General features: G+C 37.9%; 1 protein-coding gene across 1 annotated transcript in view; it reads left to right on the forward strand.

Moving 5' to 3' along the window:
- ADGRA1 (adhesion G protein-coupled receptor A1) overlaps nt 1-25,693 on the forward strand; it is a 255,796-nt gene that overhangs the window by 68,382 nt on the left and 161,721 nt on the right. Inside the window, exon 3 of the mRNA XM_054163535.1 lies at nt 24,809-24,880. Within this exon, the coding sequence (XP_054019510.1) occupies nt 24,809-24,880 (72 nt within the window). The remainder of the gene's footprint in view (nt 1-24,808; nt 24,881-25,693) is intronic.

The raw sequence follows: 25,693 nt of genomic DNA on the forward strand, positions 1-25,693 counted from the left end.
CACTGTTTGATTTGCTAGTCTCAAACTACTGAGCCAAATTACTGTCGCCATTTTTGGTAGCCCATGCCAGCAGGTTGCAAAAAATGCCTTCTTCAGAGTGGCTGCAGCCTCACTTATCTATGAACCTATTCTCCAGAGCTGGAAAAGTCCTCTGCACAGCTTTATGCATACAGGGGATCTGAAATGCTGATAACCACTTCAGTGGGACAGCGTGGCACTCACCTACTGTGCTCATTGCCATACTTCCGACTTCCCAGTAACCATGAGAAAAGTCATAGCAACCTCCCATTACAGTACTCATCTCTGTGTCATCATGTCCATGTGCTGTCTGTGTAATCCCTGTATTGGGAGAGCGTGCTGCTGTCTCCTTTCAATAACTGAATGATGATGAAATGCATGTGGTGCATCCAGCTCAAAGCCGGGAAAATACACGAGGGAGGTATCACTCTGTTCCTCATAAGCATTTATTATGAGTTTCCACTACTGGCCATAGAACTCATGACTGGATGGACTTTTAGTTTCATCCTGTCTGGTAGTTATTGTGCTCCTATTACATAGGAAGATGAAGTGCTTCGCTTGAGTCTGTCTACAGCCAGTCATTTAAAGCCTCAGCACTTTCCTTCGTCGGCTGAACCCACAGAGTCCTGAAAAAAGCAGCAGGACACTCACTGAGAAATCTAATAATATCTTTCAGAAAACTGTGTCCGACATGCCAAATGCTATAAATATGCTGTAAATATGAGGTTCCAACTACTCTGTCCCTTTCTTTTGGGTTTTCAAATGTCACTTTTGCCCAGGAAGAGAATGAAAATGAATGAAAATACAATGAAACAAATTGGAGTCCTGGAGGAACACATTCATCTGGGACCAGCAGGCTTGAATTTTCAAAATAGAAATACAAACAAATGGTCTCTAATGAAAAACTGTGTAAAAATTATGCTATCATTTTGGACACCTTCTGTTCTTTGAGAGTGTTTGGGTTTTATTTTTATTTCTTTTTATATTTTTTTTTTAATGTTGAAATGAGCAATTATCAGGTTTGATTCACTGGTTAAAATGCAATTGACAGCTTATGCCTGGCCCAGTTCATAGCAAATTTATTCATCATTACTACAGCATTTTCATGCACTTGGAAGAATGCATTCTACACTCTTCCAACAGAAAGCAGCCTCTTTAGTGTGTACAGTATGTTCATTAAATACCTTTCCTTGTTTATACAAGTGCTCCTGTCTCCATTATTCATTCAAGCAGGAACTAATACAAAATGTTGTACATCTGTTGTAGCATGTAAAAGTAAGAAGAAAAATAAAGGCAGCCAAAAAACCCCCAGAAACAGAAAAGACCCTTTTACATAGGAGATAATTCTGCTCACTTGAGAGGAATTCTGCTGCATGGTTTTTTTCCATAGCTGGAATTTCTGGTGGATATCAGGTGACAGTAGAGTTCCACATTTGCTTTCAAAACTGAGGGAGGAGTATTTTCTCTAATTCAAAACTGAAAATTTTTGTGTTGATGCATTGATGACAGTTCCAATTGGAGGGCTGGAGCTGCAGGGACTCATTGGGGTTTACTTCTCTACCCAAGGTAACTGATTTCCCAATGTCTTCTGCTGCACCAGTCTAACACAGATAGTATTTACTTTACACATACGAAAAAGAGAACAGTTTTGAGAAATAAAACTGGCAAAGCATTTGCCTCAGTTCAGGGAAGTGCTAGATTTAAATATTTGCTTTGCACTACGCAACTGTGGCCCTTCCCTGTCATGAGGCTTGTCCTGCCTGCTGGGCTCTCAGCTGTTCCCCATCTCTCTTATTTCTTTCAAAAACATTGAGAAAATGATTTATTTTTCTAGTGTTGAATGGGAAAATAATGTCAAGTTTTCAGTTTTAATGAAATAAAAATATCTTTTGGTCCTCCCTTTTATTACTGTTTAGCACTACTGAGAAGCCTTTCCTTAGCATGGTGTCTGCCGAGATACACTTTTTATTAAAATATTAGTTTCATCTGTACAGAAGCCCTGCAATATCATTTTGCAGATGTTTCAAGGTTTGAGGATCAGGACTTCAATATTTCTGCATAGTTGTAGAAAGATGGCTGCAGTTCAGAGGAACAATTGGAGGTATTGCATTGGGCTCTGTGCAGTCGGTGTGCTGGAAAGATCTGAAAAGGACTGAGTGGTTTGGAAATCAGAGCTGACTCCATACTGGGGAAAATGTCATTCCCAGGGAGCCAGTTTGTGAGGGCATTGCATACCAAAGGATGCAGGGATCATGTGCAGCTAGATATGCATGCAACCTCTCACCAGAAGACTCCTACACTTGTTAAAGCATATTTGCTGCGAGTATAAGGCAATGTAAGATATTTCTTGATGAAACAGAGACAGTTCTTCGCAGTAACCCATGCTGCAGCAATTGCTGTAAGCATTTAGATGAATTTAAAAGTTAAAGTCTTGCAGTATCTTTGAGCAATGATTAATTTTTTTTTTTTCCTTTTTAGGGGATATAGTCAGGTAAGTTGAGAAACTCATTGTGTAAACGCAGCTTTAAAATAACACTCCCCTTTGCCATTCCATTATGTATGTCTACTGTCAACAGTTTATTTTTTTAATGGGAGTTTCTTAAAAGTTTGGAAGTTTTCTAAATCCTGATACTTTAATGGAGGCTGTATATGAAATATAATCCTCATCTATTCATAACCAGTCAAAAATAAACAATTTTTTCAAGCCATTAGAGCATACAGAGGAAAAGTTCATGAACCAATCATTTGGGGCTTTTGGCAGACCATACGGAACTTTTCTAACAGCTATTTATAAGGTCCTAATGTGTTTATTTTCACAATAAATCTGACTTATTGCTGAATGTGTTGGTTTCATAGTAAAATAAACACTGAAGATTGCAAACATAACCTTTTGCAAAGTCTTCTGAAAGCCTAAAGCTTAATTTAATAAACGTGATGGTCTCTGTATTGCCTGGGAAACACATGCCAACTGTGAGAAACAGCGGCTCAAACCCTTGCTTTAAATTACAAAATCAGTTGTCACAAAGTTTACATTATAGCTGAGCCATTTGAGTAGAAAAGTATTAATAACTGATAGATGGTTAGGTGTAAAGGGTAAGTGAAGGAAGAGAAGTACTTCAGTACTCCTGTTGGAAAGGCTACGTGGAAAAAGTACCGTGTCTTTGTAAATACACAAATCTAACTTTATTTAGAGATTGTTTAAATTTGCTTAACTTAATTCTGTAATTTAGTTACAAAATTGCTCGTCATTAAGCTGTTTTAAAGTGCCCTGAAAACATTTACATTATGGCTTTTACTGGTATAATTAGAAGAATTTAAATTATGCTGTAAATCAGAGTGTCTTTGCAATTCCTCCAATATTTTTGCCAGTTCCAGAGATGAGCATCCTACTCCTTTAAAGTTAGTGCTGTTACTCATGCTACTGAGTCATATGTATAAGAAGATTATCAAATCTTCAGAAAAGGCAATTAAAGAGTAACCAATCCATAAAAGACATTTTCTCCTTTTATAATGCGTCCTCTGAAATCCTGTCTGATGTGTACATGAATGTCCTCATTAGGAATATAATTCATAATTCTTCTAGTGAATTGTGCTAAGCTCTTGACCTCAGTGATGTATCTCAGTAATAAGACTGTAGGTTAATTACATATTGTGTTAGAATACTTCCTTTTGTCAGCTTTAAATATATTGTCTTTGAACTTCATTAGATACTCCCTTGTTCCTGTCATACTAAAACGTATCACTACCAACCATCAGACTTCTCTGTTGGATTTGTTATCTACTTTGTCCATTCCTAAACAGGCTACATCTTTTCTTCTTCACGGTGAAGCCCCTTCAGACTTCAACCAAATGCTTTAGGTTCTACATAATCAGAAAGTTGCTTTGTGTAAGTTTTATTGCACTTCTAGTATGTCCAATTTCACGGGTGGGAAATTATCTTGGCTATGATTCGGTGTAATGCTGAGCATCCAGTGTCAGACTGCTTTATAGAACATATCATTGTTTTCACTATATCATTTATTTTCAAAAGAACTTGAATCGTAGCCATAGAATGTGCTTTATGTGCATGCTTTGTTCTCAGAAGCTTGCAGGATCTCAAACAATTAAAAAGAAATTGTCATTCCAGTTGCTTAAATGCTAGTGCTTCGGGATAGTTTGGGAACAGCTCCAAGGGACATGCCTGGGAGGGTGGACCTAGATAGCAGATTGTTTTTAAGAAAACATCCTTCTTCTGAGCGATTTTATGTAAAAAGAAAGAGGCCATTGAAATCCATTTAAAATGCTTTGTATTTTTTGAAATGGTTTTTAAAGTTTAGACAAAATGGACCAGCTGTACTAAGGATCATAATACACTATACAGTAGTTATCTGTTTTCTGGGTGACAGTGCAGATGTTTATAAATACCAGAAATGCTGGTCTATGCCAGGTTATTCTTCAGACTTGGAACAGTCTTCTTTGCTACTGGGAAAGCTGCAATTTTTTGATACTTCCTTCAATAATTACCGCCTTGTAGAGCTTTTATGAATATTTTGTCTTCCCAGTGAATGATTTAAGCTGTATTTGATTAGTTCAAAAAGAAAAAGATTATAACAATAAACATAGTCATCACAGTCCCCATTTTTCTGAAAGTAATTAAGATTTTACTGGCAAGAGTTCATGCTCTGTTAGCCTATAAATCTTGTGCGGATCCTTAAATACCGGTGTCATAAATACATTAGGGAAGTCAGAATGAACAGATTGGTTGGGAAGGAGCTTTTCATTGGAATCAGTATCATGAACGGTCTGTGCCCAGGCAAATGCTCATAGTTCATAGAATTAGCCTAAAATGAACACTCCCCGCACACAGAGCAATCTGGGCCATTTTCATCTGTTTAAATCATGTTTAATTTACATTTTATTTCAGCTACTACTTTGTGTTTCTGATGCTTTTGAAGTAGTTGTAAGACAAGAATTTCTTTGACTTGATCCTGGTCTCTCAGAGGTCAGTGACTCCACTCTTATGAATTTTATCCTGCCCACTTTAGGGCAGGTAATGTAACATTTCTGGCTGATCCTGCAAGTGATTGCATACAGGTGAGCTTATGTCCAGTCATTCTATATGTATACAGAATGGGGAAAAATATGCTCACACAGCACAAAAGTGCTCCAGCCCTGACTGGGACTTCTTGGAGCCTTCTTTAAGATAAATGTAATGTTTTTGTTTTGTTTTGTTTTGTTTTTCCCCTTCTTATTGAGTCAAAGTTTCTCATTGAGACAAAAATATACAAAAGGACTGGCTGAAATAATTCTGACCAACATCCTCTGCATTTTATTCAATATCTAAATATCCAGATTTATCAGCTTAGTAGAATGTAGCAGTGCTTAGTCATAACTATCCCTGGGTTTTTGGGGTAGTTAACTTGTACTAGTACTAATCCAGCCTGTTAGTAAACCGAGAGTAACTACTTACTCCAAATGTTGACAAGTTTCTAGGTGAACTGCACTGGTATACTGCCTGAGCAATTCCCACACTGAAGATACAATCAAATAAAAAAAATGTGGGAAATAAATCACAGATAGATGTGTTATTTCTAGTATCTTGCCATGAGACAATTTAAATGCTCTACTGAAATGCCTGCACAGCTGAGTTCATACTCTCAGAATCTACTGTTGTATTGAAATAATTTTTCTGAATTACCTAATTCTGTTGCACTCTGCACTTGTAAGTAGTATGTCAGGGAATGATTTTCAATTTATGCCACCTATATGACATTGTTTTGGATCAGTCACCCATTGATTCTAAGTTAAAAAGACTGTCTGTACTTATCTCTACTCTACATGAGAGGGGCCTTCATTTAATACACAACAAAAAAGGCAAACTTTACCTGCCAGCATTTTCAATGTTCAACTCGTATTTAATACCACTTAGGCTATAAAATGAATAGTTAAATACACCATAGGTCTTCATAATAAACAACTGTGTTGCCATCATCAACTATGGAAAAATCCATATGTGACTGCAACTACAACTGCTAAATTTCTCTGATGATGGTGGGTTTTGTTAAATTTAAACTTGTCTATTTTGACTTTATCTGCTAAATTCTTTTGAAGCCTGCATGGAAACATTTCCATTTTCATTTTCACTCATTGACTGTATGTATTTTGATAAATAATTTGTATTTTAATTTCTTGAAAACATTGTAATGTATTGTAAATTACCAGAAATAGTGCAGAATACTGTCAATATAACGTTAAAATGGAGCTTGCATTTGAGGTGGCTATGTTATTAACACACACCTATCAATAAGCTTCTCTTTTTAGTTTTCACAAAAAGAGGGGGGGGGGGGGGGGGAATGTTCTGTTGTGATGCTTCCAGTTAGTTTCTCATTTTGTTGTCTGTACCTTCAATAACAGTTAAGTGCACATAGTTATTATTTTTGTATTATTATTATGCTGCCAATTTCAGAATCAAGATATTCTTAACATACGTTTCTTGAGCCAAAAAAGGACTCTCTTCAATGTAAGTTAAGTAGTCTTAACTGCTTTTTGCTGTGTTGGTTGTTGTGTGAGTTTTAGTTCTCTTAAATTTAGAATGATTGACATAATGTGTAATGTTTACTTCATATACTACTTGAGAGGAATGTCATGGTCAACTTATATGAAGCCAAGATATTAGCTTCTTTCCCTCATGCACATACGTACTCCAAAAGAGACAAGGGATTGAAGAAATCCAGGCCCCTGCGTTTGCTTGCATTTAGCTCTATGTAGACCAAAAGGCTGCTGAACAAGTTATACAAATTATTCACTTTTTAGGATAGTTCTTCCATTAATGAGCTTACTTCCAAACAATGGCAATGTATTTTCCTTTAATTGTGTTTTTCACTAATTTCTTTAGGTAAGAGCGTAATTAAATGTCATTTTTGATCTGCACACAGCTCTTTGGAAGTAGCTTTTTAAAGGGAGATTGTTTTCTTGATGTGAAAAATATTGCGTATTGATGGATGAGCATGTAATCTGTGTGAAAAATGTTTTGTTAAATCATTAACACTAGGTTGTTTGTCTGTTGAATCAATGACCTTTTGATGGCAACAGAGCTTTCACTGTGATAGTTTTTAATATTCTTCTTTTTCCATTAGGACAAGGAGCAACAGTTTTAAAGCAGCCTCTGTTTCACTTTGCTATGAATAGATAAATTGTCAAAGCTGCCAACAAGAATGGTTCCATATTCCGGGGTCTGTTGTAAACAACACTGCATACTGTGTTCTTGCTGGTAAACACAAATTGTGCACACTTAGTGGTGCAGCTTGGTTCTCATCCTTCAGCTGAATTTAATGAGCTGGATGCTGTGGTGAGGTTTTGGAGAACTGGGTTGGTGTGCACTGAGTGGGAGACAGATACAGGATGACATTTTTTTTCTGAGTTGCCCTTTCCCACCACTTATCAGCGACAAGGAAGGGATAAGAGTGAAATATCTGCAGAGTGTATATCTTTAAAATGCTTTGTATGGGAAAGGAAATGTAGAATCGTATTTAGCCTTATGTTCCATGTCTTTTTAAAACTGGGAAGAGTGAGTGGTTTTCAAAGTATTGCCTGCAGTGATTCTTAGGGGTATTGCACTATGCCATTACTTCTTAGAGATTTGAGTTGCAATCCCAAACACATACCTTAGCTCTCTGCATTGGAAGGGAGCGTGTGTCACATTAATTATGCTCTCTGCTCTGGTTTGCTCCTACTGTCTTGTTTGGTTTTTGCTTGCTGGATTGAAGAGAGAGTTGATTCTAGGCTTGGCCTATTTCAAAGCCATCTGAAAACACCTAAAACCAAACTAAACACCAGCCAAATGGGTAGTTAATAATACATGCAGCCCTTAAACAGAAAATTTAGCAGTTGGCTAGATGAGGAAGTCACTAAGGCTCCCATCAGCAGCAAGATACAGTAAGTGGTTCTCAGCACTGTCATGTATAGCACAGATATTTAGCTTTCAAAATGTAGTTCTCATCTACTCTTTGGAGGCCTAAGCTCTTCATACAATGAACAGAGAGATTTAGGTGTGTGAGAAGAGGATCCAAACCAGCCATTTATGCTGAGGGGTTAAACAGGTACTAGGTGGCTTGCAGATATACTGGAGCTTGCAATGACTTTTTCCTGATCAGCCCTAAATTAGAACTCTTTGTGGAGCTGAGGTTTGCAACCTAATACTTCTTCTGGTGCCATTCCTCTTTATAGACACAAAGTGACTGTATTTTCCTTTGAAACGTTGTCCTAAAAGAAAATAATTGTGCTTTTATTCTTTCTGTACCAGCATATGGGTTGGAATATCTGCTTGGGAAGAGAAGGACTGTGGTCCAGCCTCTTCAGCCGGAGCACATCATAAGTTTTCTACCTCTGTGGGAATGCCCTTTTGCTAAAATTGAGCTGTGCCAATACTCAGTCAAGTGTTTAAGATTTATGGGGTCGGAAAGAAAAAAACAGAAGCAGTCAAGTGCCAAGGGTGTTTCATCAACAAGGAGAAAATGGGTTTTGCTATAAACATTTATTTGATAAAATACACAAATACTGGTTTAGGGGAACAGAGACTCCTGTCTGTTTCTCCAGCTCCTGTGCATTTTAAATGTAGGTATATATCCCTTCTGGGCAAGGATAGTACTGAAACAATGACTTTCATTTCCTCATCTCTAATTGCTGGGCTGTCATAGAAAAGAAGGATGACAACACTTCCTCACCCTTCGCCATTCCCTGGGGTGATGGCCTTAGAGAGCCCCCAGAGTGCTGCAGTGTGTGCATGTCTTGTCTGCATATCCCAAGTAGCTTTTGTGCAAGACCAATTATGAGGTGTTTGGCTTGTCCAGCACCATTTCTGTGCTTTGGGAATTTGCAAAGATGAAGGTACCTGCAGCCATTCTGACTTGTAGGAGATGAAGAGGGGGCTGTGAATTGCGGTCTAGGATTTAGTATCAATGTTCCACTTAAGTTTCACTTTACTCAGCCTAAGTGCTTTTTTGGACCTGGGCCAACACTTTTCCCATCATGCTTCAGGTGGCCAGTATATATACTGTAGTTCTGCTAGGCATTAAGTAATTTCTGAATTTTATACACTTTAAGCATTTAAGTGATGAAAATGATTTCTGCCATTCAGGTCAATTGATTTAAAGAGGAGATAATCTGGTCTTGCTTTTTGTTTTGGCAATGTTTGTTCTTCTGTTGCTGAATACTTAACATGGTTTAACTAGCTGTGTCCCAGTGTTCTTTACTGCTTGTATAAATACAACAGGTTTTTTATGTCTCAATATTGGCTAAGTAAAAATAACTTAGAAAGGAAAAAGCTCCGAAGAACACCGCATGCATTATTTATTGAGCTCTCTCGCAACTGTTGCTAATCTGTTGAGCTGAGTTATTTGCAGAGTCCCCTGGAAAAGGATGAATTAAAATTTGAGTATTAACCTTAGAAAAGTCAGAGTGACCTGCTCCCCAATAAACCAGTTTCACATTAGGCCATCTGTTAAGGAGATTCACAATCATCTTTTAATAAAAAAGTCAGATTCTGCTAGTTCACAAACAGTTATGGTGTACTTTAATTCACAGTTACCTAGAATTGAAATCAGAATGAAGCACAGAGTTCGTCAGTTGGTTTTCAGCTCAGGAGGTTTGAGATTGCTTTAAAAAAATGGCAACTTAGAAAGAAAATGCTAGTTTGGAACAGCATTGTTTCCCCATCCCTAAACCTCTCCCCAAAGAAGAAATATTTTAGTATTTTTGAAGGAGACATAGCAGCGTCCAAAGTGAGGTTTCATTTTCTTGACAAGTGAAATTGCGGTTAGGAAAGATGCTTTTACAGGAGACCACTTGAGAGGTTTATACACTGTGGTGCAAACTGCATACTAAACATTTTGTCAAATAATATGATTTTTCAAAAAAACTAACATAAATACTACAATGCTTTCTAAAATTTGCATGGATGGATGTTGTTCTATTGATCATTCTATTTGAGACTTTGGAAGGATATGAAAAGTCTGTTCCTTTTGATATGCGGTAATAATTTGTGCAGGACTAGTAAAGCTTCATCTGTGAACATTTTCTTCATGAAGAGAACAAGGAGGTTATGGAGTCCCCTTCTCTGGAGACTTTCAAAACCCACCCGGATGCATTCCCGTGTGGACTATCCTGAGTGATCCTGCTTTAGCAGGGGGTTGGGACCTGATGATCTCTTGAGGTCCCTTCCAACCTCTAATATACTGTGATATTCTACTGGTGAAATGGTAATTGGCTTTGTGTTCCTTACAATCAAGACATTTTTTGTCTTTAGTCATTTATGTTACAGTAATTATTCTAGTACCTAACGAGTTCATAACAGGACTATAGAAAAGATTAAAGATTGTTTAATCAGAGTGGTGTTGGAATGTCATGGTCATAATCTGCAATGGATAAAAATATTAAGAAGTTTGGGTTTGGCTGCAAGTTATTTAGACAACAGTCAAGTACTGTGATGTGTTTTATGAGTAGTTACTGGATTTGTCCCTTTTTCAAAGGGCAAAACATACAGTGTTTAGCTTTCCAGGTGTAAAAGAAAAATGCCTCAAAGTGGGAGGAATGAATAGAAGATAGAGGTTTTTATGAAACATAATTCAAGGGAAATATCTTAATAGAAAATTATCTTCAAGGGTATTACAGTTCGTGCTGCATGAATACAAAATGTGCAGAATGTGATAAAAGCAAGGAGTTTCTGCTTGAAATTCAATGGTTAGCAAAGTTAGTAAAGGAAACAAATACAGGGAAAACACTGTTGGTTAAAAGTGAGTGCTTGTAAACAGAGCGATAGTAATTTGTATTAGACAACCATAGGCAGGAACAAAAGGTCATGTTTTGCAGTCACTTCTACTGTCAAGTTAGCAGCAAAAGCATCTTTGCTGTGTGGCCAGTCAGTACAAAGCACCTATACAATGAAATAGAGAGCCAGTTCCTCATGGTAAGCTGTAGCTCTATTCCTGGCCTAAAATAGTCTAACAGTCTACTACTTTAGTTGCATTTATTAGATGTAGAAGTTATTATTTTTATACACCTCACAAAATGCAGTGTTTGTAGGAGTTTTGTCTGGACACTTGCTGTGAAGTCGTCATTTTGCTGCAGTGTAGTTACTTCTATAGTTGAACAAACTGGTTGATTAGAAACTAAGATGATTTTTGGACTAGCACAATGATGAATAGATTTATAAGGGCATTGTCCATTAGAGAAAATATATAAGGTGTTCTACATAAAAAGTCAACATTAGTAGTCATAAATGACAGGAATATAAACTAACTTGTAAAGGTAGTTTATAGATCTGTTTGAATAATTGACAATATATTTATTTTATGGGGTTTTTTAACTTCTGTAACATGCAGTGTAGCTCTATTTCAGAAGGTCACTTAATTGAATTTATGAGCATCTGTGCTCATGTTTCCCATTAGGACTACAAATAGTTCTGTTAGTCTGATGTGCAGTCAGACATCTCAGCTACATAATATACTCATCTGATGTTTTATGTAGTGATGTCATTAAGATTACAGATGATTTGTATCAGATGCTGTTACCCTTTGAGCAAATGTATCAAGTGCACATTTATAAATATATGTGTTAAAATAGCCACCATAAAGCACCTTTGCTGCCACCAAAGTTTCTACTGTAATACTTCTAGCTCTAGGAGCACAGAGTTAACACTGTTAACAGCAGCTCTGGTGTTAACAGCTCTTTTGGTAGGGAAAAGAGTGACATTAAGATTTATCATATATGGCCATGATTCTGACCTTTAAAGTGAGATATCTTTTGCTGATTAATCCCCTGTCCATACTTTTATTCTCAATGTAGTATGTGTGCTTTACTGAGGAATACAGTCCTTAATGCACCTCCACAACTACCTGAAAATAAAATAGCCAATTAGGAAATCATCATTGAACAGCCGATTAAGCAGGGACAGAGATGGGGTTGTGGCTTCCCAAAGCACCTGTAAGCTTTTCTACTTCTTCATGACTGAATGAAGTTTTGTTACCAAGTAAGTGGAATTCTGTGTGGGAGAGAATAGCTGAGTCCCTGATCTTACACAGGATGACTGGAAACAAAGCACTGTTTCTGAGAGGCTGAGGTGAAGAAGGTAGGAAAAGAGATGCTATGAAGGAAGGCATGAAACACACAAGCTGGAAAAAGTGAGGAGGCTGTGTAGTGTGAAGGATAGAATAGGAAGCGTTATTGAACTGAAGGAAACATGCTAGCAGCATTTAGCAATAATTATCTCCAACAATAACATACCCCTTTTTCCCCCTGCATCCTTTTTTTATGCTTCTTTTCCTGTTTTCTCCATTTTTTGGGTATGCTTTCAGAGCTTGAAGGCCTATGGGTGTTCCTGTGGCCCCAACTACTATTGTGTGTTGTTATGGCTGTGTTGATTTTTGTTGTTGTTTTCATTTTATTCTATTTTAATAATCTTTGCATTGTGTAGAGCTGAATAACCAAAACATTTACATAAACAAAAGGAAATGTTATTTTTATGAAATGTGATTTTTGTCTGAAACACTAGGGGAAAAGTAACAAATCATGGAAGTCATTGAAAAAGAGCATTCTGAGTGACACTAACAGGGACAAGTTGTAAAGTATATGCCAACTGACTTATAATAGGAGAGGCTTGGCTTGAAATTACTATCCATCTGACACTTCTGAGGTAGAAGAAAGAATTTGGTTGTTTAAAATAATGTGTAGTTGAAAATCTCACAATATATTCATTGTATAGCATATAGAGCTTAAAGACTGTAGAAACTGTAGATTTATACAAATCCTCTTGTCTCTTTTACTTTTCATCCTTCTGGTTTGCTCTATCATTCATGTCATATGAAATTTTAGCAGAAACTAATTTCTGGCAAGGAACTGCAGGAAAGTGCAAATGTAAAAATGTGGCAGTGGAAATATTCAAGGGAATTCTTCAGAATAGTTGAAGAGGATTCTCATTAACCCTAATTTCTGCAGGAGACCATTCTCTTTATTGGCACACATGGTTGTGTTTTATATTATTTAAATTTGTCTAACTTATTACCAGAGCCCCAGTTTATGTATAACAGAGGCTTCTGGAAAAGGATTCCCAGACTAGCCTTTCACCAAGATTTAATTCCTCTGAGCTAAACTGCTTATAGACAATTCTCCCCTGTTATCCTTAAAGCACTTCTTATTGACAGTTTTAATTGACAGCATGTCTATGTAATTAACGTTCTCTCTAACATTAGCTGAACTAAGTGTTCAAATGGTCTCTATTTTTAATGTTGCCCCCTCATCTGGTAAAGGCTTCCTACACTAGGTGAACCTGGGCGTTGCTCTGACTCTAAATAAACAGGAAGAATGGCTTTAAGTATATGTGTTTCTGGAGATGGGTGAAGGCTATTGCAGTGTTGTCCTGTCCATCACAAGCTAAGTAATGACTACAGGTCCCCTGGGCTTCAGTATATAGTCAGTGACTGTGTTCTTTGTGATATCGTTAATTAAGATTCTTACTCTTTTAATGAGATTACATAGAAATAGTAAGCAGACAGACAGATGGAGTCCTGCTTTGGCATAATTGAATCACCTTATTTTTAGAAGTGTTCTACTTCTGTCTTATGAAAACACTGCAATAAAATAAATATTACAGGAAAGATTATTCACATTTTATTTACACTGAGTAGTAAACTATCCTATTTTTGGCTCAACACTACTCTAAGCTAATTTATGGGCCATCTGCAGATACTTATCTTTCCTTTACAGCTCAAGGTGAAATGCAGATTTTGTTTGAATGGTTTAAGCCAGTGAATAAAATATTTCTGTGAAGTTCAGAAATGAAGAATTGCTCTAGTACAAGAAAAAGAATCAAATATTTCATTAAAACAAAACCAAAAAAACCCAACCAAATCAAAACACCCAAAGCTCCAAGATACAATTGTTTATATATTTTGTGGTTCTCATAGCTAACAAAACACCCTGAGACTTCTGATAATTTGGTGTAAACATTCAAATCTATTTTACTGTCTTCCATTTCTTATGGTAGATGCACTTCTGAAAACGCTGGATAAAGTTCCAGTGTTTCATTTCTGAAATGGTAATTACGCTGTTAAACTGATTCCCAGATTTTAAAAACTGAGGTTATGAATATTGCTAGAAATCATGAACAGGCAAATGAGTGTGGTCTTAGGATGTGGTATAACAACTCCTGCACTAGGCTTTAAACATTTTTCAGTAGAAAGTATTTTTAATCACCTTCTAGGTGTCTTTCTAGGTTTTACATTTTGGTTGGTCTCTGCATTTAAGTTGGAGGTACTTATTTCCTTACTACTCCACTGCCTTTGCAAAGGGTTTTCTCACATGTTGGAATTCAGTTCAGAAATGATTTTTTAATTATTTTCTTTTCCCTTTGGCTTCTTTTTTCCCCAATGGTTGGCCTTTTTTCAAAACAAAACCTAAGCTCTGCAGAAATGCCTTCTAGGCATGAACACACAGAGAAGCCCCAGTGCGTGTAGAAATTAAGGAAGCCTCTGGCTCTTTTCAGCCACCAAAGGTTTTTGTGCTCTACACAGTTATAGGCAGACACAGTCTCTGCTACTGTAATCAACATTGTGCCAAATATATTGCTGTACACCAGGGCATGATTGCTAACGCTCATGGAGGTATTTTTTACTGGCACTGCAGAGCTGCCTGCAAAGCTGTGGACACCGCAATCCGCTTTGTGTGCTTCTCCTGGCATTTGTTGCTTCTGACCTTTCTGACTTTCACTGATGCACAGGACTTCTGTGGGACAGCACAGCCACCCCATCTCAACTCCCCAAGTTACAATTTCCAAACGTGCTTTTGCACCTATTTAGGAGATAACTTTCACAAGTAATGTGACCCTACCATTTCTGGTTTTGTGGCATTTTCCAGGCAAAAACCCCAAGCATATATAGGAACAGTTGTGTATGCTGGAATTGGAATATTTTGCTTATTTTTTTTCTTCTTGAAAAGAGGCTGAGGGGAGGGGAAAAAATCTGGAAAGCATAGATGGTTTTTATTTTATTAAAAATATATTTTCTGTTGTCAATGACAAAATGGTAAACTTAAGGCAGGTACCTAACATCTTAACATCTTCATGCCAGATTCTGATTGTTTGGTGGTATATTTAGAATGAAACTAGAGTTTATACTGGATAAATTAATCTTACAAAATGTTCATCTTCTATATACATGTAGAAAAATGTATCAACAAAATAATTGCAATGAAAGTTTATCTGCCTTTACCAAGCATTTTACACTTCTTTTCTTTTTTTTGATGTGACATGCTGCTCTTTCAATTAAAATCCCTGAGCCTTACATTCTTGCTCTGTGATTATTATGATTTCAATTAAGTACATTGTGGCATTCTGTGGGATACTTTGAGCAAGCAAATTGCCATAAAGCCTGGATCTGTTTTGTTTCAGCTGCCGTTATTGGCACTTTGTTTAACACTTTTAGGCATGTTCCTAAATAATGAGTAACTGCCAAATTACCACAGCACATTTGATATGAATGAGTCATCATTTTTAAATTAAAAAACAAATGTGATGACCTTTCTGTTGTTCTATATGTCATCATTGCTATCAAGTGAGTGGTTTGAAACTTCCAATCTTTCATTAGTGCCTTGAATAGGCAGCAGTTATATTTTTCTGTCCAGTCCTTAGGGTCTGTTGTTTTAGGTAATCCGACCAGAAATGGCTTGGATTAAAAAAGACTAAAGGAAAATGCGTAATCAACATGCACAAACATGCTAAACAAATGGTAGACCTGTGGCCTCTGCATCTGCAAAAAGACAATTATCAGACTATTACTGAAAATATTTATGTTTAAGTTTATTATCTTGTGGGAATAATGTAAATAAAATAAGATTTATGTTTATGTCTTGAAACTTAGCAGCAAAGCAGCCATAGCTTTTCTGATTCTGGAAAGCAGATTGAATATCCATTCTCATAACAATTAAAAAAAGCAAACACAACAAAAACAACAAAACAATTAAGACAAGAGCTCTGGAGTTGTATGGGAGTGCTTTTGTTATCGGTGATGGTAACAGGTAATTGATAGTGCTTAACCTACCTTTCTCTTGGTCTGTAGTGTATGACCAGCAATGAATTCACCAACACTGGAGATGAAAATAAGTTTTGATAATATCCAGGACATCGTAGTATAATAATGACTCCCTGACTCCAGATAGGTACTGAACAGATAGGCCTATTTGAAATGTCTTCAAATGTGTTTATATTTTAATTCTTTGTTCATATAGCCAAGCCTGCTAACTAACAATCTCTATCATGACTGCAGGATGGGTGCTAAATGGATGTTTTTTGTCATTGACTATGCCTTATTCTTACTGCCGTGATCATAATAACGTTTCAACAGTGTCCCAAGCCTGCATTAATTTCTTGGTCAAAGGTACTGCTTAGTTTAGCTGGAATATTTTGCATGAGAAATAAGTGACCTTTGTTGGTTTTGTGTTGCTGGTTTTTTTTCTGCTGGTGTTTCATAGTAATATGCAAAATGTGGCAAGTCAGTCATATTTCACTGGTATTTGGCGTCTGCTCAACAACTGATTGCTCTTCTCAGAGCTTTTTTGGAAAGTTTGCAGCACCATAATGACAGCTTTCTAAACACAGATGTCCTCTTGGTACAAGCTATAATTTTTTATGAAAGATGTATCAATGTCAGGAATTTGAACAAAGTACTGGAATTAGTTGAATGTGCTTGTTATCTACACATATATGGGGAGCGGGGGGTTGGGGGGGAGGGGCGAGGAAGAAGACTCTGCAGTGTCTGAAGGCATAGCTGTTAGTACAAAATGCCCAAAATGTCAGAATGTAGTTTAAGATAAATTGATTATTTTGTTAATGGACTGTATATAATATATTCTTTTTTTCCCCTACAGTGTTTTATACTGTGTTAGTGCATACTGTGAAGTTGAAGCATCAAAAAAATCTCAGGAACATATTTAGGTAATCAGGAATTTGACCACACAAGGCATCTAATAGCTGAGAGGCCTGGAGTAGCTATTAAATGTTCTTGTAAAGTCCCCTTAGTAGCCTCCACCTCTTATTTCATTTACCTCTCAACTAAGCCATCAGGAAGGCAATATTTCAAACACAAAATCCCAGCAGCTTGTGATATTCTCTAGAAGAATTCATGAGTGTTTTTACCTGTGGGACTGTTATTTGCATATGCATACAAATTATCTATATACATGTAGACAGTGCTTAATGGTTACTATATGTAATTTATGTAAGTTCAGATTTGTAAGTGAAAAGGAAACTCTCCTTTGTTAACAGTTGTAACCATTTGAGATTAATCTTCAATCATGTAGTCACAGTATCACAATAATTAGAGGTGCAAAGGACCTCCAGAGATCGAGTCCAGCCCCCCTGCCAAAGCAGGATCACTTAGGGTAATCCTCCCAGGAATGCATCCAGGTAGGTTTTGAAAGTCTCCAGAGAAGGAGACTCTACAACCTCTCTGGACAGCTTGTTTCTGTGCTCCGTCACCCCCACTGTAGAGAAGTTTCTCCTCATGTTGAGGTGAAACCTTCTATGTTCAAGCTTGAACCCTTTGTTGCTTGTCTTATTAGTGCACATCACTGAAAACAGCTTGGCCCCCTCCACTTGACACCCACCCCTCAGATATTTATAGACATGGATGAGATTCCCTCTCAGTCTTCTCTTCTCAAGACTGAACAGCCCCAGGTATTTCAGTCTCTCTTCATAGGAGAGATGCTCAAGTCCCCAAATCATCCTCATAGCTCTCCATTGGACTCTCCAGCAGGTCTCTGTCTTGAACTGGGGAGCCCAAAACTGGGCACAGTATTCCAGGTGTGGTCTCACCAGGGCAGATTAGAGGTGTAGAACCTCCCCACACCTGCTGGACACACTTTTCTTGCTGCACCCCAAGATACCATTGGCTCTCTTGGCCACCAGGGCCCATTGTTGTCCCATGAAGAGCTTGCTGTCCACTAGGACATACTCCGTGGAGCTGCTTTCCAGCAGGGCAGCCCCTAAGGTGTACTGGTGCATTCTATATTGTTATTTTCTCTGTTCACATCTAGTTAAGATCAGAGTACTGTGCAACAAATATCACTAGCAAGAGAAATAAAATTAGGGGAAATATATTTCAATAAATATTGTAGTATTTTATTTTTATGAAGCCTTAATGTAAGTGTTGCAGTTATAACAACTTCAGCAATCTTCAACAACAATCTTCCTGTAGCTCCCATCTATCTGTACTTGTACAAGGGACTTGGTTTTGGTTTATTTTCAGATCATGCCACTAGATAGATATATATACACCCACACCACTAATGACACGTCATTCAGCTTCAGAATACATACTTTAAAGTTAGAATGCTGCATCAGATATGATGCAAAACCATAACTGGTAGTTAGAAAATTATTTATTTTTGGCCTTTAACTGGGTTGTGCTGTGGTCATTTGATATTATGTTACTGGTGTTCTTTCCCTCTTCTCTTACTTTTGGTTAATGATAAAATCCCTTGCGTGGTATATATGCATGTGTGTGGCCCAGGCTAGGCTGCTGTTTGGCATGCCTCGGACCATGACCTTTTGCCAAACCTCAGAAGTAGCTCTTGGGGGAAAAAATGTAAACATACAACCAAAATTTACTCTTGTTTCTTTATTTAGCTCAGTGAAATTTGATAGTTGGCATTAGAAGGCTTCCGTATTACAAACTGTTGGCTAAACTAGGAAGTGGAGAAACTAATTTAATATTTTAATAAAAATAACTTGGAAAAAAATACGAGAGGCAAGGAAATACATATTCTCCTATATGCAGAAGAATTCTAAGTGATTAACAGTTGTGATAATTTTCTTTGTTGTAATCACATTTTAGTCTTCACGGACAATGAGGACGAAAACATCTATTTTGTTAGGCCAGAAGTACATGGAAACATTATGGAATAATACTAATTACTAAGAAAGTACCAGAATTGTGGGTAGTATAATCATCTGCAATTTTCTGAGAATATGCTTACTAAAATGACCTACCTAACTTAAGTGTAATTCCCAAAATAAGGAGACCAGATGTCCTGTTTTGGGTAGTGCAGCTGATGGACGCTTTTCCTTGAGATTATCTGCCTTCTACTAACATTAAACTGGCTTTTTTTTTTTCTGCCTGTAGATGATGATTTAGGATTATGGGATTTTGTTTAGTTTTGTTTTGTTTTTCTTTCCTCTGTGATTACAAGTTATGAGGAAACAGAGAAGCTGCCATAAACTAGAAAACAAAGAATTTCAGTAAATGGGACGCCTTTTGTCTTCTTGGTTATTTTGACTGGCATTAAAATTCACCTGCCAACAGTTTGCCACCCATAGTGACTTTTCTATGTCTTGTGAGCTGTTACCACTGTTGGCCACAAGAGATGATCAGCTCACCTAATTAAAACCTGCAGAGCATTGAGATGAGTTGTCAGTTAACACAGACTGTGTGTAATTGATATCAAGTTTAATGATTTAAACTGTCAGTTTTCCCTCTCTAAAATGTGGATATTTGCTCTGTTAATTTCAAATGTGTCCTAATGTAAAGCCTGAGATAAATCAGCATAGATCAAATGGACTGATAGTATTAAGTTGGAATTTTTTGTTTGGTTTTTTGTTGTTTGGGGGGGTTTTGGTTGCTTTTTCATGTGTTTCATGTGTTTTGTTTGGTTTGGTTGGTTTGGCGCTTTTTTGTTGTTGTTTTGTTTCTGTTTTGGTTTGGGTTTTGTTTTGTTTGTTTGGTTTTGTCTTTTTAAAATCAGAAGTTCATGTGTGGGAGCAGCATCCTTTCAGTCTTTTCCTCTGGACTCACTTCTGCAAGTTAAAGAGCTTCTTTCAGCCTAAGCAGTTACATACTGTACAAGCAAAAGGATCTTCATTTCATTTGTGAGGGTATTGTCAGTAGTGCTGGCTAGAGAAAGCTAAGCCCTGGTGTTTGATGTGAAAAGAACCAGAGTAAACCAAATTGTTTATTACTGAATATTTGAAGGTTAAAAAAAAAAAAAAAAGAGGCTTTGGCTCACCCACACAGCAAAAATCCTAAACCATCAAAGGAAAACATACTCATGTAGATTAACTTTTACCAGACATACTGTCTTATCTTTGTGAGTTTATGGGATACTGGAGAAGAGTTTACAGAAGTTTTGTGTAAACAGCTTTGTTTATGAGGAAGTGTGGAAAATTTGGAGTTAAAGGAATTGTCAAAACTTGTTGAGCAGATGAGGCAAAAGAAATTTGAATCTAGTAGCTGGTGGTGGTGCTGGGGAACTAAGATGAAAACGTTTGACCACAAAATTAAAACAAAACAACCACCCACCCCAAAAAAACAACAAACCTTTTTTTTTCCCCAGTGGGAGTGTTTTCATGATAACAAGCATCATCCCCTGTATGTAATTTGTGATTGAATCAGCTACTGTCACTTTCATTGAAATCCAGTGATAGGGAATGGAACAAAGCAAGGAAAGAAACTGTTTTGCCTGGCCCAGGGAATAGGGGAGAAGTGCAGAATGCCTGCATGAGGATGACTGTAGCCCCTGATTCTTTTCTCTCTGTGGGGTTGTTGTGTGTTTTGCTGGATAAGAATCGGTGCAAGCACCAACCTTAATGTCTGTTTCTGCCATTATTTTGCCTGTATGATTTCCAGGAGAAAGGGAAAAAACTTAGTGATGTTCCTAAAATTAATCATAGCCTGTACAGCTTTCTTAAGAAGGCTCCAATCAGCATTGGTGCCCTTGCCCAAGCTCTGCCTCTTTTCTGGTGCTGTTACCTGTCTCCTCATCTAACAGTTTCCTTTTTTTCTTACCCTCCAATGTGCCATTTTTTTCTTCTCTTGCATCTGCCTCATATTTCTGTTTACTCAGGACCATGGAGAATTTCATGGGCTCTGACTCACTCCCTTTCCCAGGCAGTACAGACAGTTTTACCTCTGTACTGCATGGTAGCAGCGCAGCAGCTTCTGGGCTTTATGCTTTTTACTAGCTTAGCAATGAGCGAGGGACTGCCCCTGTGACTCCAGCAAATAGGAATGAACTATACCCAGCAGTGCATATGCTTGAGTTTGCATACAGTCATGTGGCACTGTTTAAAAGTTACAGCAGTACTAAAGAACTGAAACAGTTGATGCATTTTTAATATGTTCCTCTAATAACCACTGTATTTGTGTGGGACTGAGGTTAGCATAGTTTACTGAGTTTATTTGCTTAACATAGGGCTAGTGGTTTATTAGAGAAAAAAGCAGATGAAGAAAAGAACTTTGAAATATCTAAAACAAGCTGAGATAAAAACAGTAAGAAAATTAAACCACTAATTTTTGGACCTTCATGGCTAAAAAATTTTCTTAATATATTTCCTAGCTCTGTGAATGTTTGTAACTTCAGTTAAATTACTTAATCACAGGCACTCCTTATAAGTCAGCATGTATGCTTTGCAGTACTTACATTTTTAAAAGACTCAAAGTATAGCCTTTGTTTTATTCCAATTTTCCTACCTTTTCCTGGTTCTTTGCCTTTTTTTTTTTTTTTGCCTTTTTTTTTTTTTCTTTTTTTTTTCAATAACAACACAAGATCAGGTGCTACAGACCAAGAAGGCCAATGGCATCCTGGCCTGTATCAGGAACAGCGGCCAGCAGGAGCAGGGAGGTCATCCTCCCCCTCTACTCAGCACTGGTTAGGCCCCACCTTGAGTACTGTGTCCATTTCTGGGCCCCTCAATTTAGGAAAGATGGAGCACAAGCTCTATGAGGAGAGGCTGAGGGAGCTGAGGTTGCTTAGCCTGGAGAAGAGGAGGCTCAGGAGAGACTTTATTGCTCTCTACAACAACCTGAAGGGAGGTTGTAGCCAGGTGGGGGCTGGTCTCTTCTCCCAGGCAACTAGCACCAGACAAGAGGACACAGTCTGAAGCTGCACGAGGGGTGGTTTAGACTGGATGTTAGGAAGAAATTCTTCATAGAGAGAGTGATTTGCTATTGGAATGGGCTGCCCAGGGAGGTGGTAGAGTCACCATCACTGGAGGTGTTTAGGAGGAGACTTCATGGGGTGCTTGGTGTCATGGTTTAGTTGATTAGGTGGTGTTGGATGATGGGTTTGGACATGATGATCTTGAAGGTCTCTTCCAACCTGGTCTGGTCTGGTCTATTCTATTCTATACTACTGTGTCCAGTTCTGGGCTTCTTAATTCAGGAAATATGTTGAGTTACTGGAACGTGTCCAGAAAAGGGCAACAAAGTTGGTGAGGGGTCTGGAGCACAAGCCCTGTGAGGAGAGGCTGAGGAGCTGGGCTTGTTTAGCCTGGAGAAGAGAAAGCTCAGGGAGACCTTATTGCTCTCTACAACTACCTGAAGCATTGTTGTAGCCAGGTGGGTTTTGGTCTCTTCTCCCAGGCAACCAGCACCTGAACAAGAGGACACAGTCTCAAGATGTGTAGAGGAAAGTTTAGGTTGGATGTTAGGAAAAAATTCTTCACAGAAAAAAATGATTGCCCATTGGAATAGGCTGCCCAGGGAGGTGGTGGGGTCAATGTCCCTGAAGGTGTTTAAGAAAAGTCTGGGTGAGGCACCAAGTGCCATGGTCTAGTTGATTAGTTAGAGTTGGGGGATCAGTTGGTCTTGTTGATCTTGGAGGTCTCTTCCAACCTGGTTGATTCTGTGATTCTGATTCATGATGAAAGCATTTTATATAGGGCAAACTGGAACAAAGAAGAAATGGTAATCTAAAGTTGTTGTACATCAAATGTTGGCATGTATCATATGTGTGTGTCATACCTTGCTGACTATGCATCATAAGCTTTGAATTGGGTAGAAATTAGCAAAAGCTAAGCGATTACCTTGAATCTCATTTACAGTTAGGATTTTACAACTTAGGCAGTTGAGTAACTATATATTTTCTAAATGAAACTGATATTCCAGGGTTTTTTCCATCAAAATTCTACTCCTTGTTTGCTGTGGATTTGATAGATCTAACTTCTTCTGTGTAAGACAAATCATCTTGTACATTAGTAATCAAAATGTTTTACTATCTTCTTAAGGACTCTTAGTGTTCCATGCTGAAAGCTGAACTTGACCATTAAGAATCTGAGTGAAATCTTTGTTAGGGACAGATCACTCATTAACATCATCACTGAGACAAAGTGCATGTGAGACACAGATTTCTGGAACTGTAGTCAAAAGATCTGCAGAAAGGACTTAAAAAAAGTATTTCTGACTGTGAAATTAAAATATATCCTACTACAAACTAAACATTTTGGCTGACATTTTGTTCTAGTGAGGACAATCACAGTTGGTGGAAACAAATTTTCACTTAGCATGCATTTTATTTGCTATAGAATAAAAAAATCATAAATAAGATGATTCATGTGGCTGTTGATACATTTATACTTTGGCAGAGCCAAGCAGTTTATGTGCTGTAATATCCTGGAGGTGGCCAGTCTGAGAATCAGCAGTGATACTGCTGTGCACCAGTTGTTCCGTATGAATTGCAAATTATCAGAAGATGAACACTTGCTCTGTAAGAATTTACAGCATTTCTCCCCTAGGCCTGCTTATCTAATTGCACTGAAGGCGTTTCCTCAGGGTTCGCATCACAAAGAGTCTTGAGACAATTCAGCAGTAAATCTCTGTGGGGACTGAGCTAAGAGCAATGTCGTGGCCCCAAGCGCTGTGCCAAGAGCAGATGAGATTACTAATGCCAGTGAAATATTCTTTATCTGTGCAAGAACCAATCCTCTGGATTTTCAGCAAGTGGAGAATGAAGCACCTATCTGCCAAATAAGAGATATTGCTGGGATTTCAGGACAGAAACTTGGCCTATCTGTTTATGTCTCACATGCCAGCTGCTTTGCCTACATTAGGTTGAAATGAGAAATTTATTAAGTGTAAAGTGCACAGCACAATGAATAAACAAGCTAAAAGGCTGCTGCTTTGCTGACTGATTGTTTTATTCACTCATTGATTAAAAGACTTTTCCTGGGGCAAGAATGACTCGTAAGCTTGTAAAATGTATAAACAGGAGAGGAATTAAAGCAAACAGATTTATTCCATCCCCCCACCCCCACCCCCCCCTTTTTTTTTTTTTAACATCTAAACATAATGATCTTACTTGGAGAAAAAAAAAGTTTATAAAACCCACAAATGATGTAATGTTTTTGATGTCACTATTTTAAAGGAATTAATTCTTGGGTTTAGCTAAGACAAATAAAGGTTAGAACGGCTCTGCATTTCATGCCACGCCTTGAGTACTGTGTCCAGTTCTGGGCCCCTCAGTTTAGGAAGGACATCGAGACACTTGAACGTGTCCAGAGAAGGGCAACGAGGCTGGGGAGAGGCCTCGAGCACAAGCCCTATGAGGAAAGGCTGAGGGAGCTGGAATTGTTTAGCCTGGAGAAGAGGAGGCTCAGGGGTGACCTCATTGCTTTCTACAACTACCTGAAAGGTGGTTGTAGCCAGGTAGGAGTTGGTCTCTTCTCCCAGGCAACCAGCACCAGAACAAGGGGACACAGTCTCAAGCTGCACCAGGGGAGGTTTAGACTCGAGGTGTGGAGAAAGTTCTTCACCGAGAGTCATTCGTCATTGGAATGTGCTGCCCAGGGAGGTGGTGGAGTCACCATCCCTGGAGGTGTTCAAGAGGGGATTGGACGTGGCACTTGGTGCCATGGTCTAGTCGTGAGGTCTGTGGTGACAGGTTGGACTCTATGACCTTTGAGGTCTCTTCCAACCTTAGTGATACTGTGATACAGTGGTAGTACAGTAGGTAAAGTGATAATTAATTGCCCCATTCTATTATGTCTCTCTAGAGATCTGAAGAATAATTTGATCAGCACAATTGAGCCAGGGGCCTTCAATGGACTTTCTGAACTGAAGCGCCTGTAAGTATTAATTCCATTTGAACCATTCTGAAAATTGTGTTTGTATTGACATTTCTATCCTTGGGCTACTCAAATATGCCACCAAGCAATAATCACATAAGGACATTGGCTGTAAAACAGAAAATCACACTCTGCTTTTTTTTTCAATTTACTGTGCCTTTTTCTTTTTCCCTTTCCTCCTCATTTCCTCTTTCTTTTTTTTTTACCCTTATCCATTTAAAATTATGACACTGCTGTCCAATAAATGTCCTAACTAGTACATCTACAAAGTTAAAAACGATCCAAATCAATGTCCTAGCACACAATGTCTCATTGCAGACATTAATCAGAAATAAAAGTAAGTGGTTTGAATTTCTGTAAACAATGCTCTGTATTATGCTAAGTTTATTTTTATCACAGACCAGGTCTGTAAAATAAATTCTTAGAAAGGAAAATTGTCATTTTGGAGAGTTTTTCTGCCATTTTCATACCTTTCACATGGATATTTTTGATTCTGGCATGGTTTTCTAAGGAAACAAGACTTATGCAATGTATTCCGTGCCCATTGTTCTTGCACTCCTCTCTGAAAATGTTCTCATAGTGATTTTAAATGCACTGGCTGATTTTTAAACTACATTTATAAAGGACAAATATATTTAAGTTAATAAAGTCCTACAAGTGGGCCTTTTTGCTTTTAGTTAACAAGGACTACAGACCCTTCGTAGTTCTACTCAGCCTAAAGGAAAAATGAGATGAGCCCTTTGTAATTATAATTTTCCAAGTGACAGCATCCAAATGTCCATGGACTGGCTAACCCAGCCATCAGTGCCAGAA

The sequence above is a fragment of the Dryobates pubescens genome, chromosome 8 (assembly GCF_014839835.1).
Source record: "Dryobates pubescens isolate bDryPub1 chromosome 8, bDryPub1.pri, whole genome shotgun sequence".
Lineage (NCBI taxonomy): Eukaryota > Metazoa > Chordata > Aves > Piciformes > Picidae > Dryobates > Dryobates pubescens.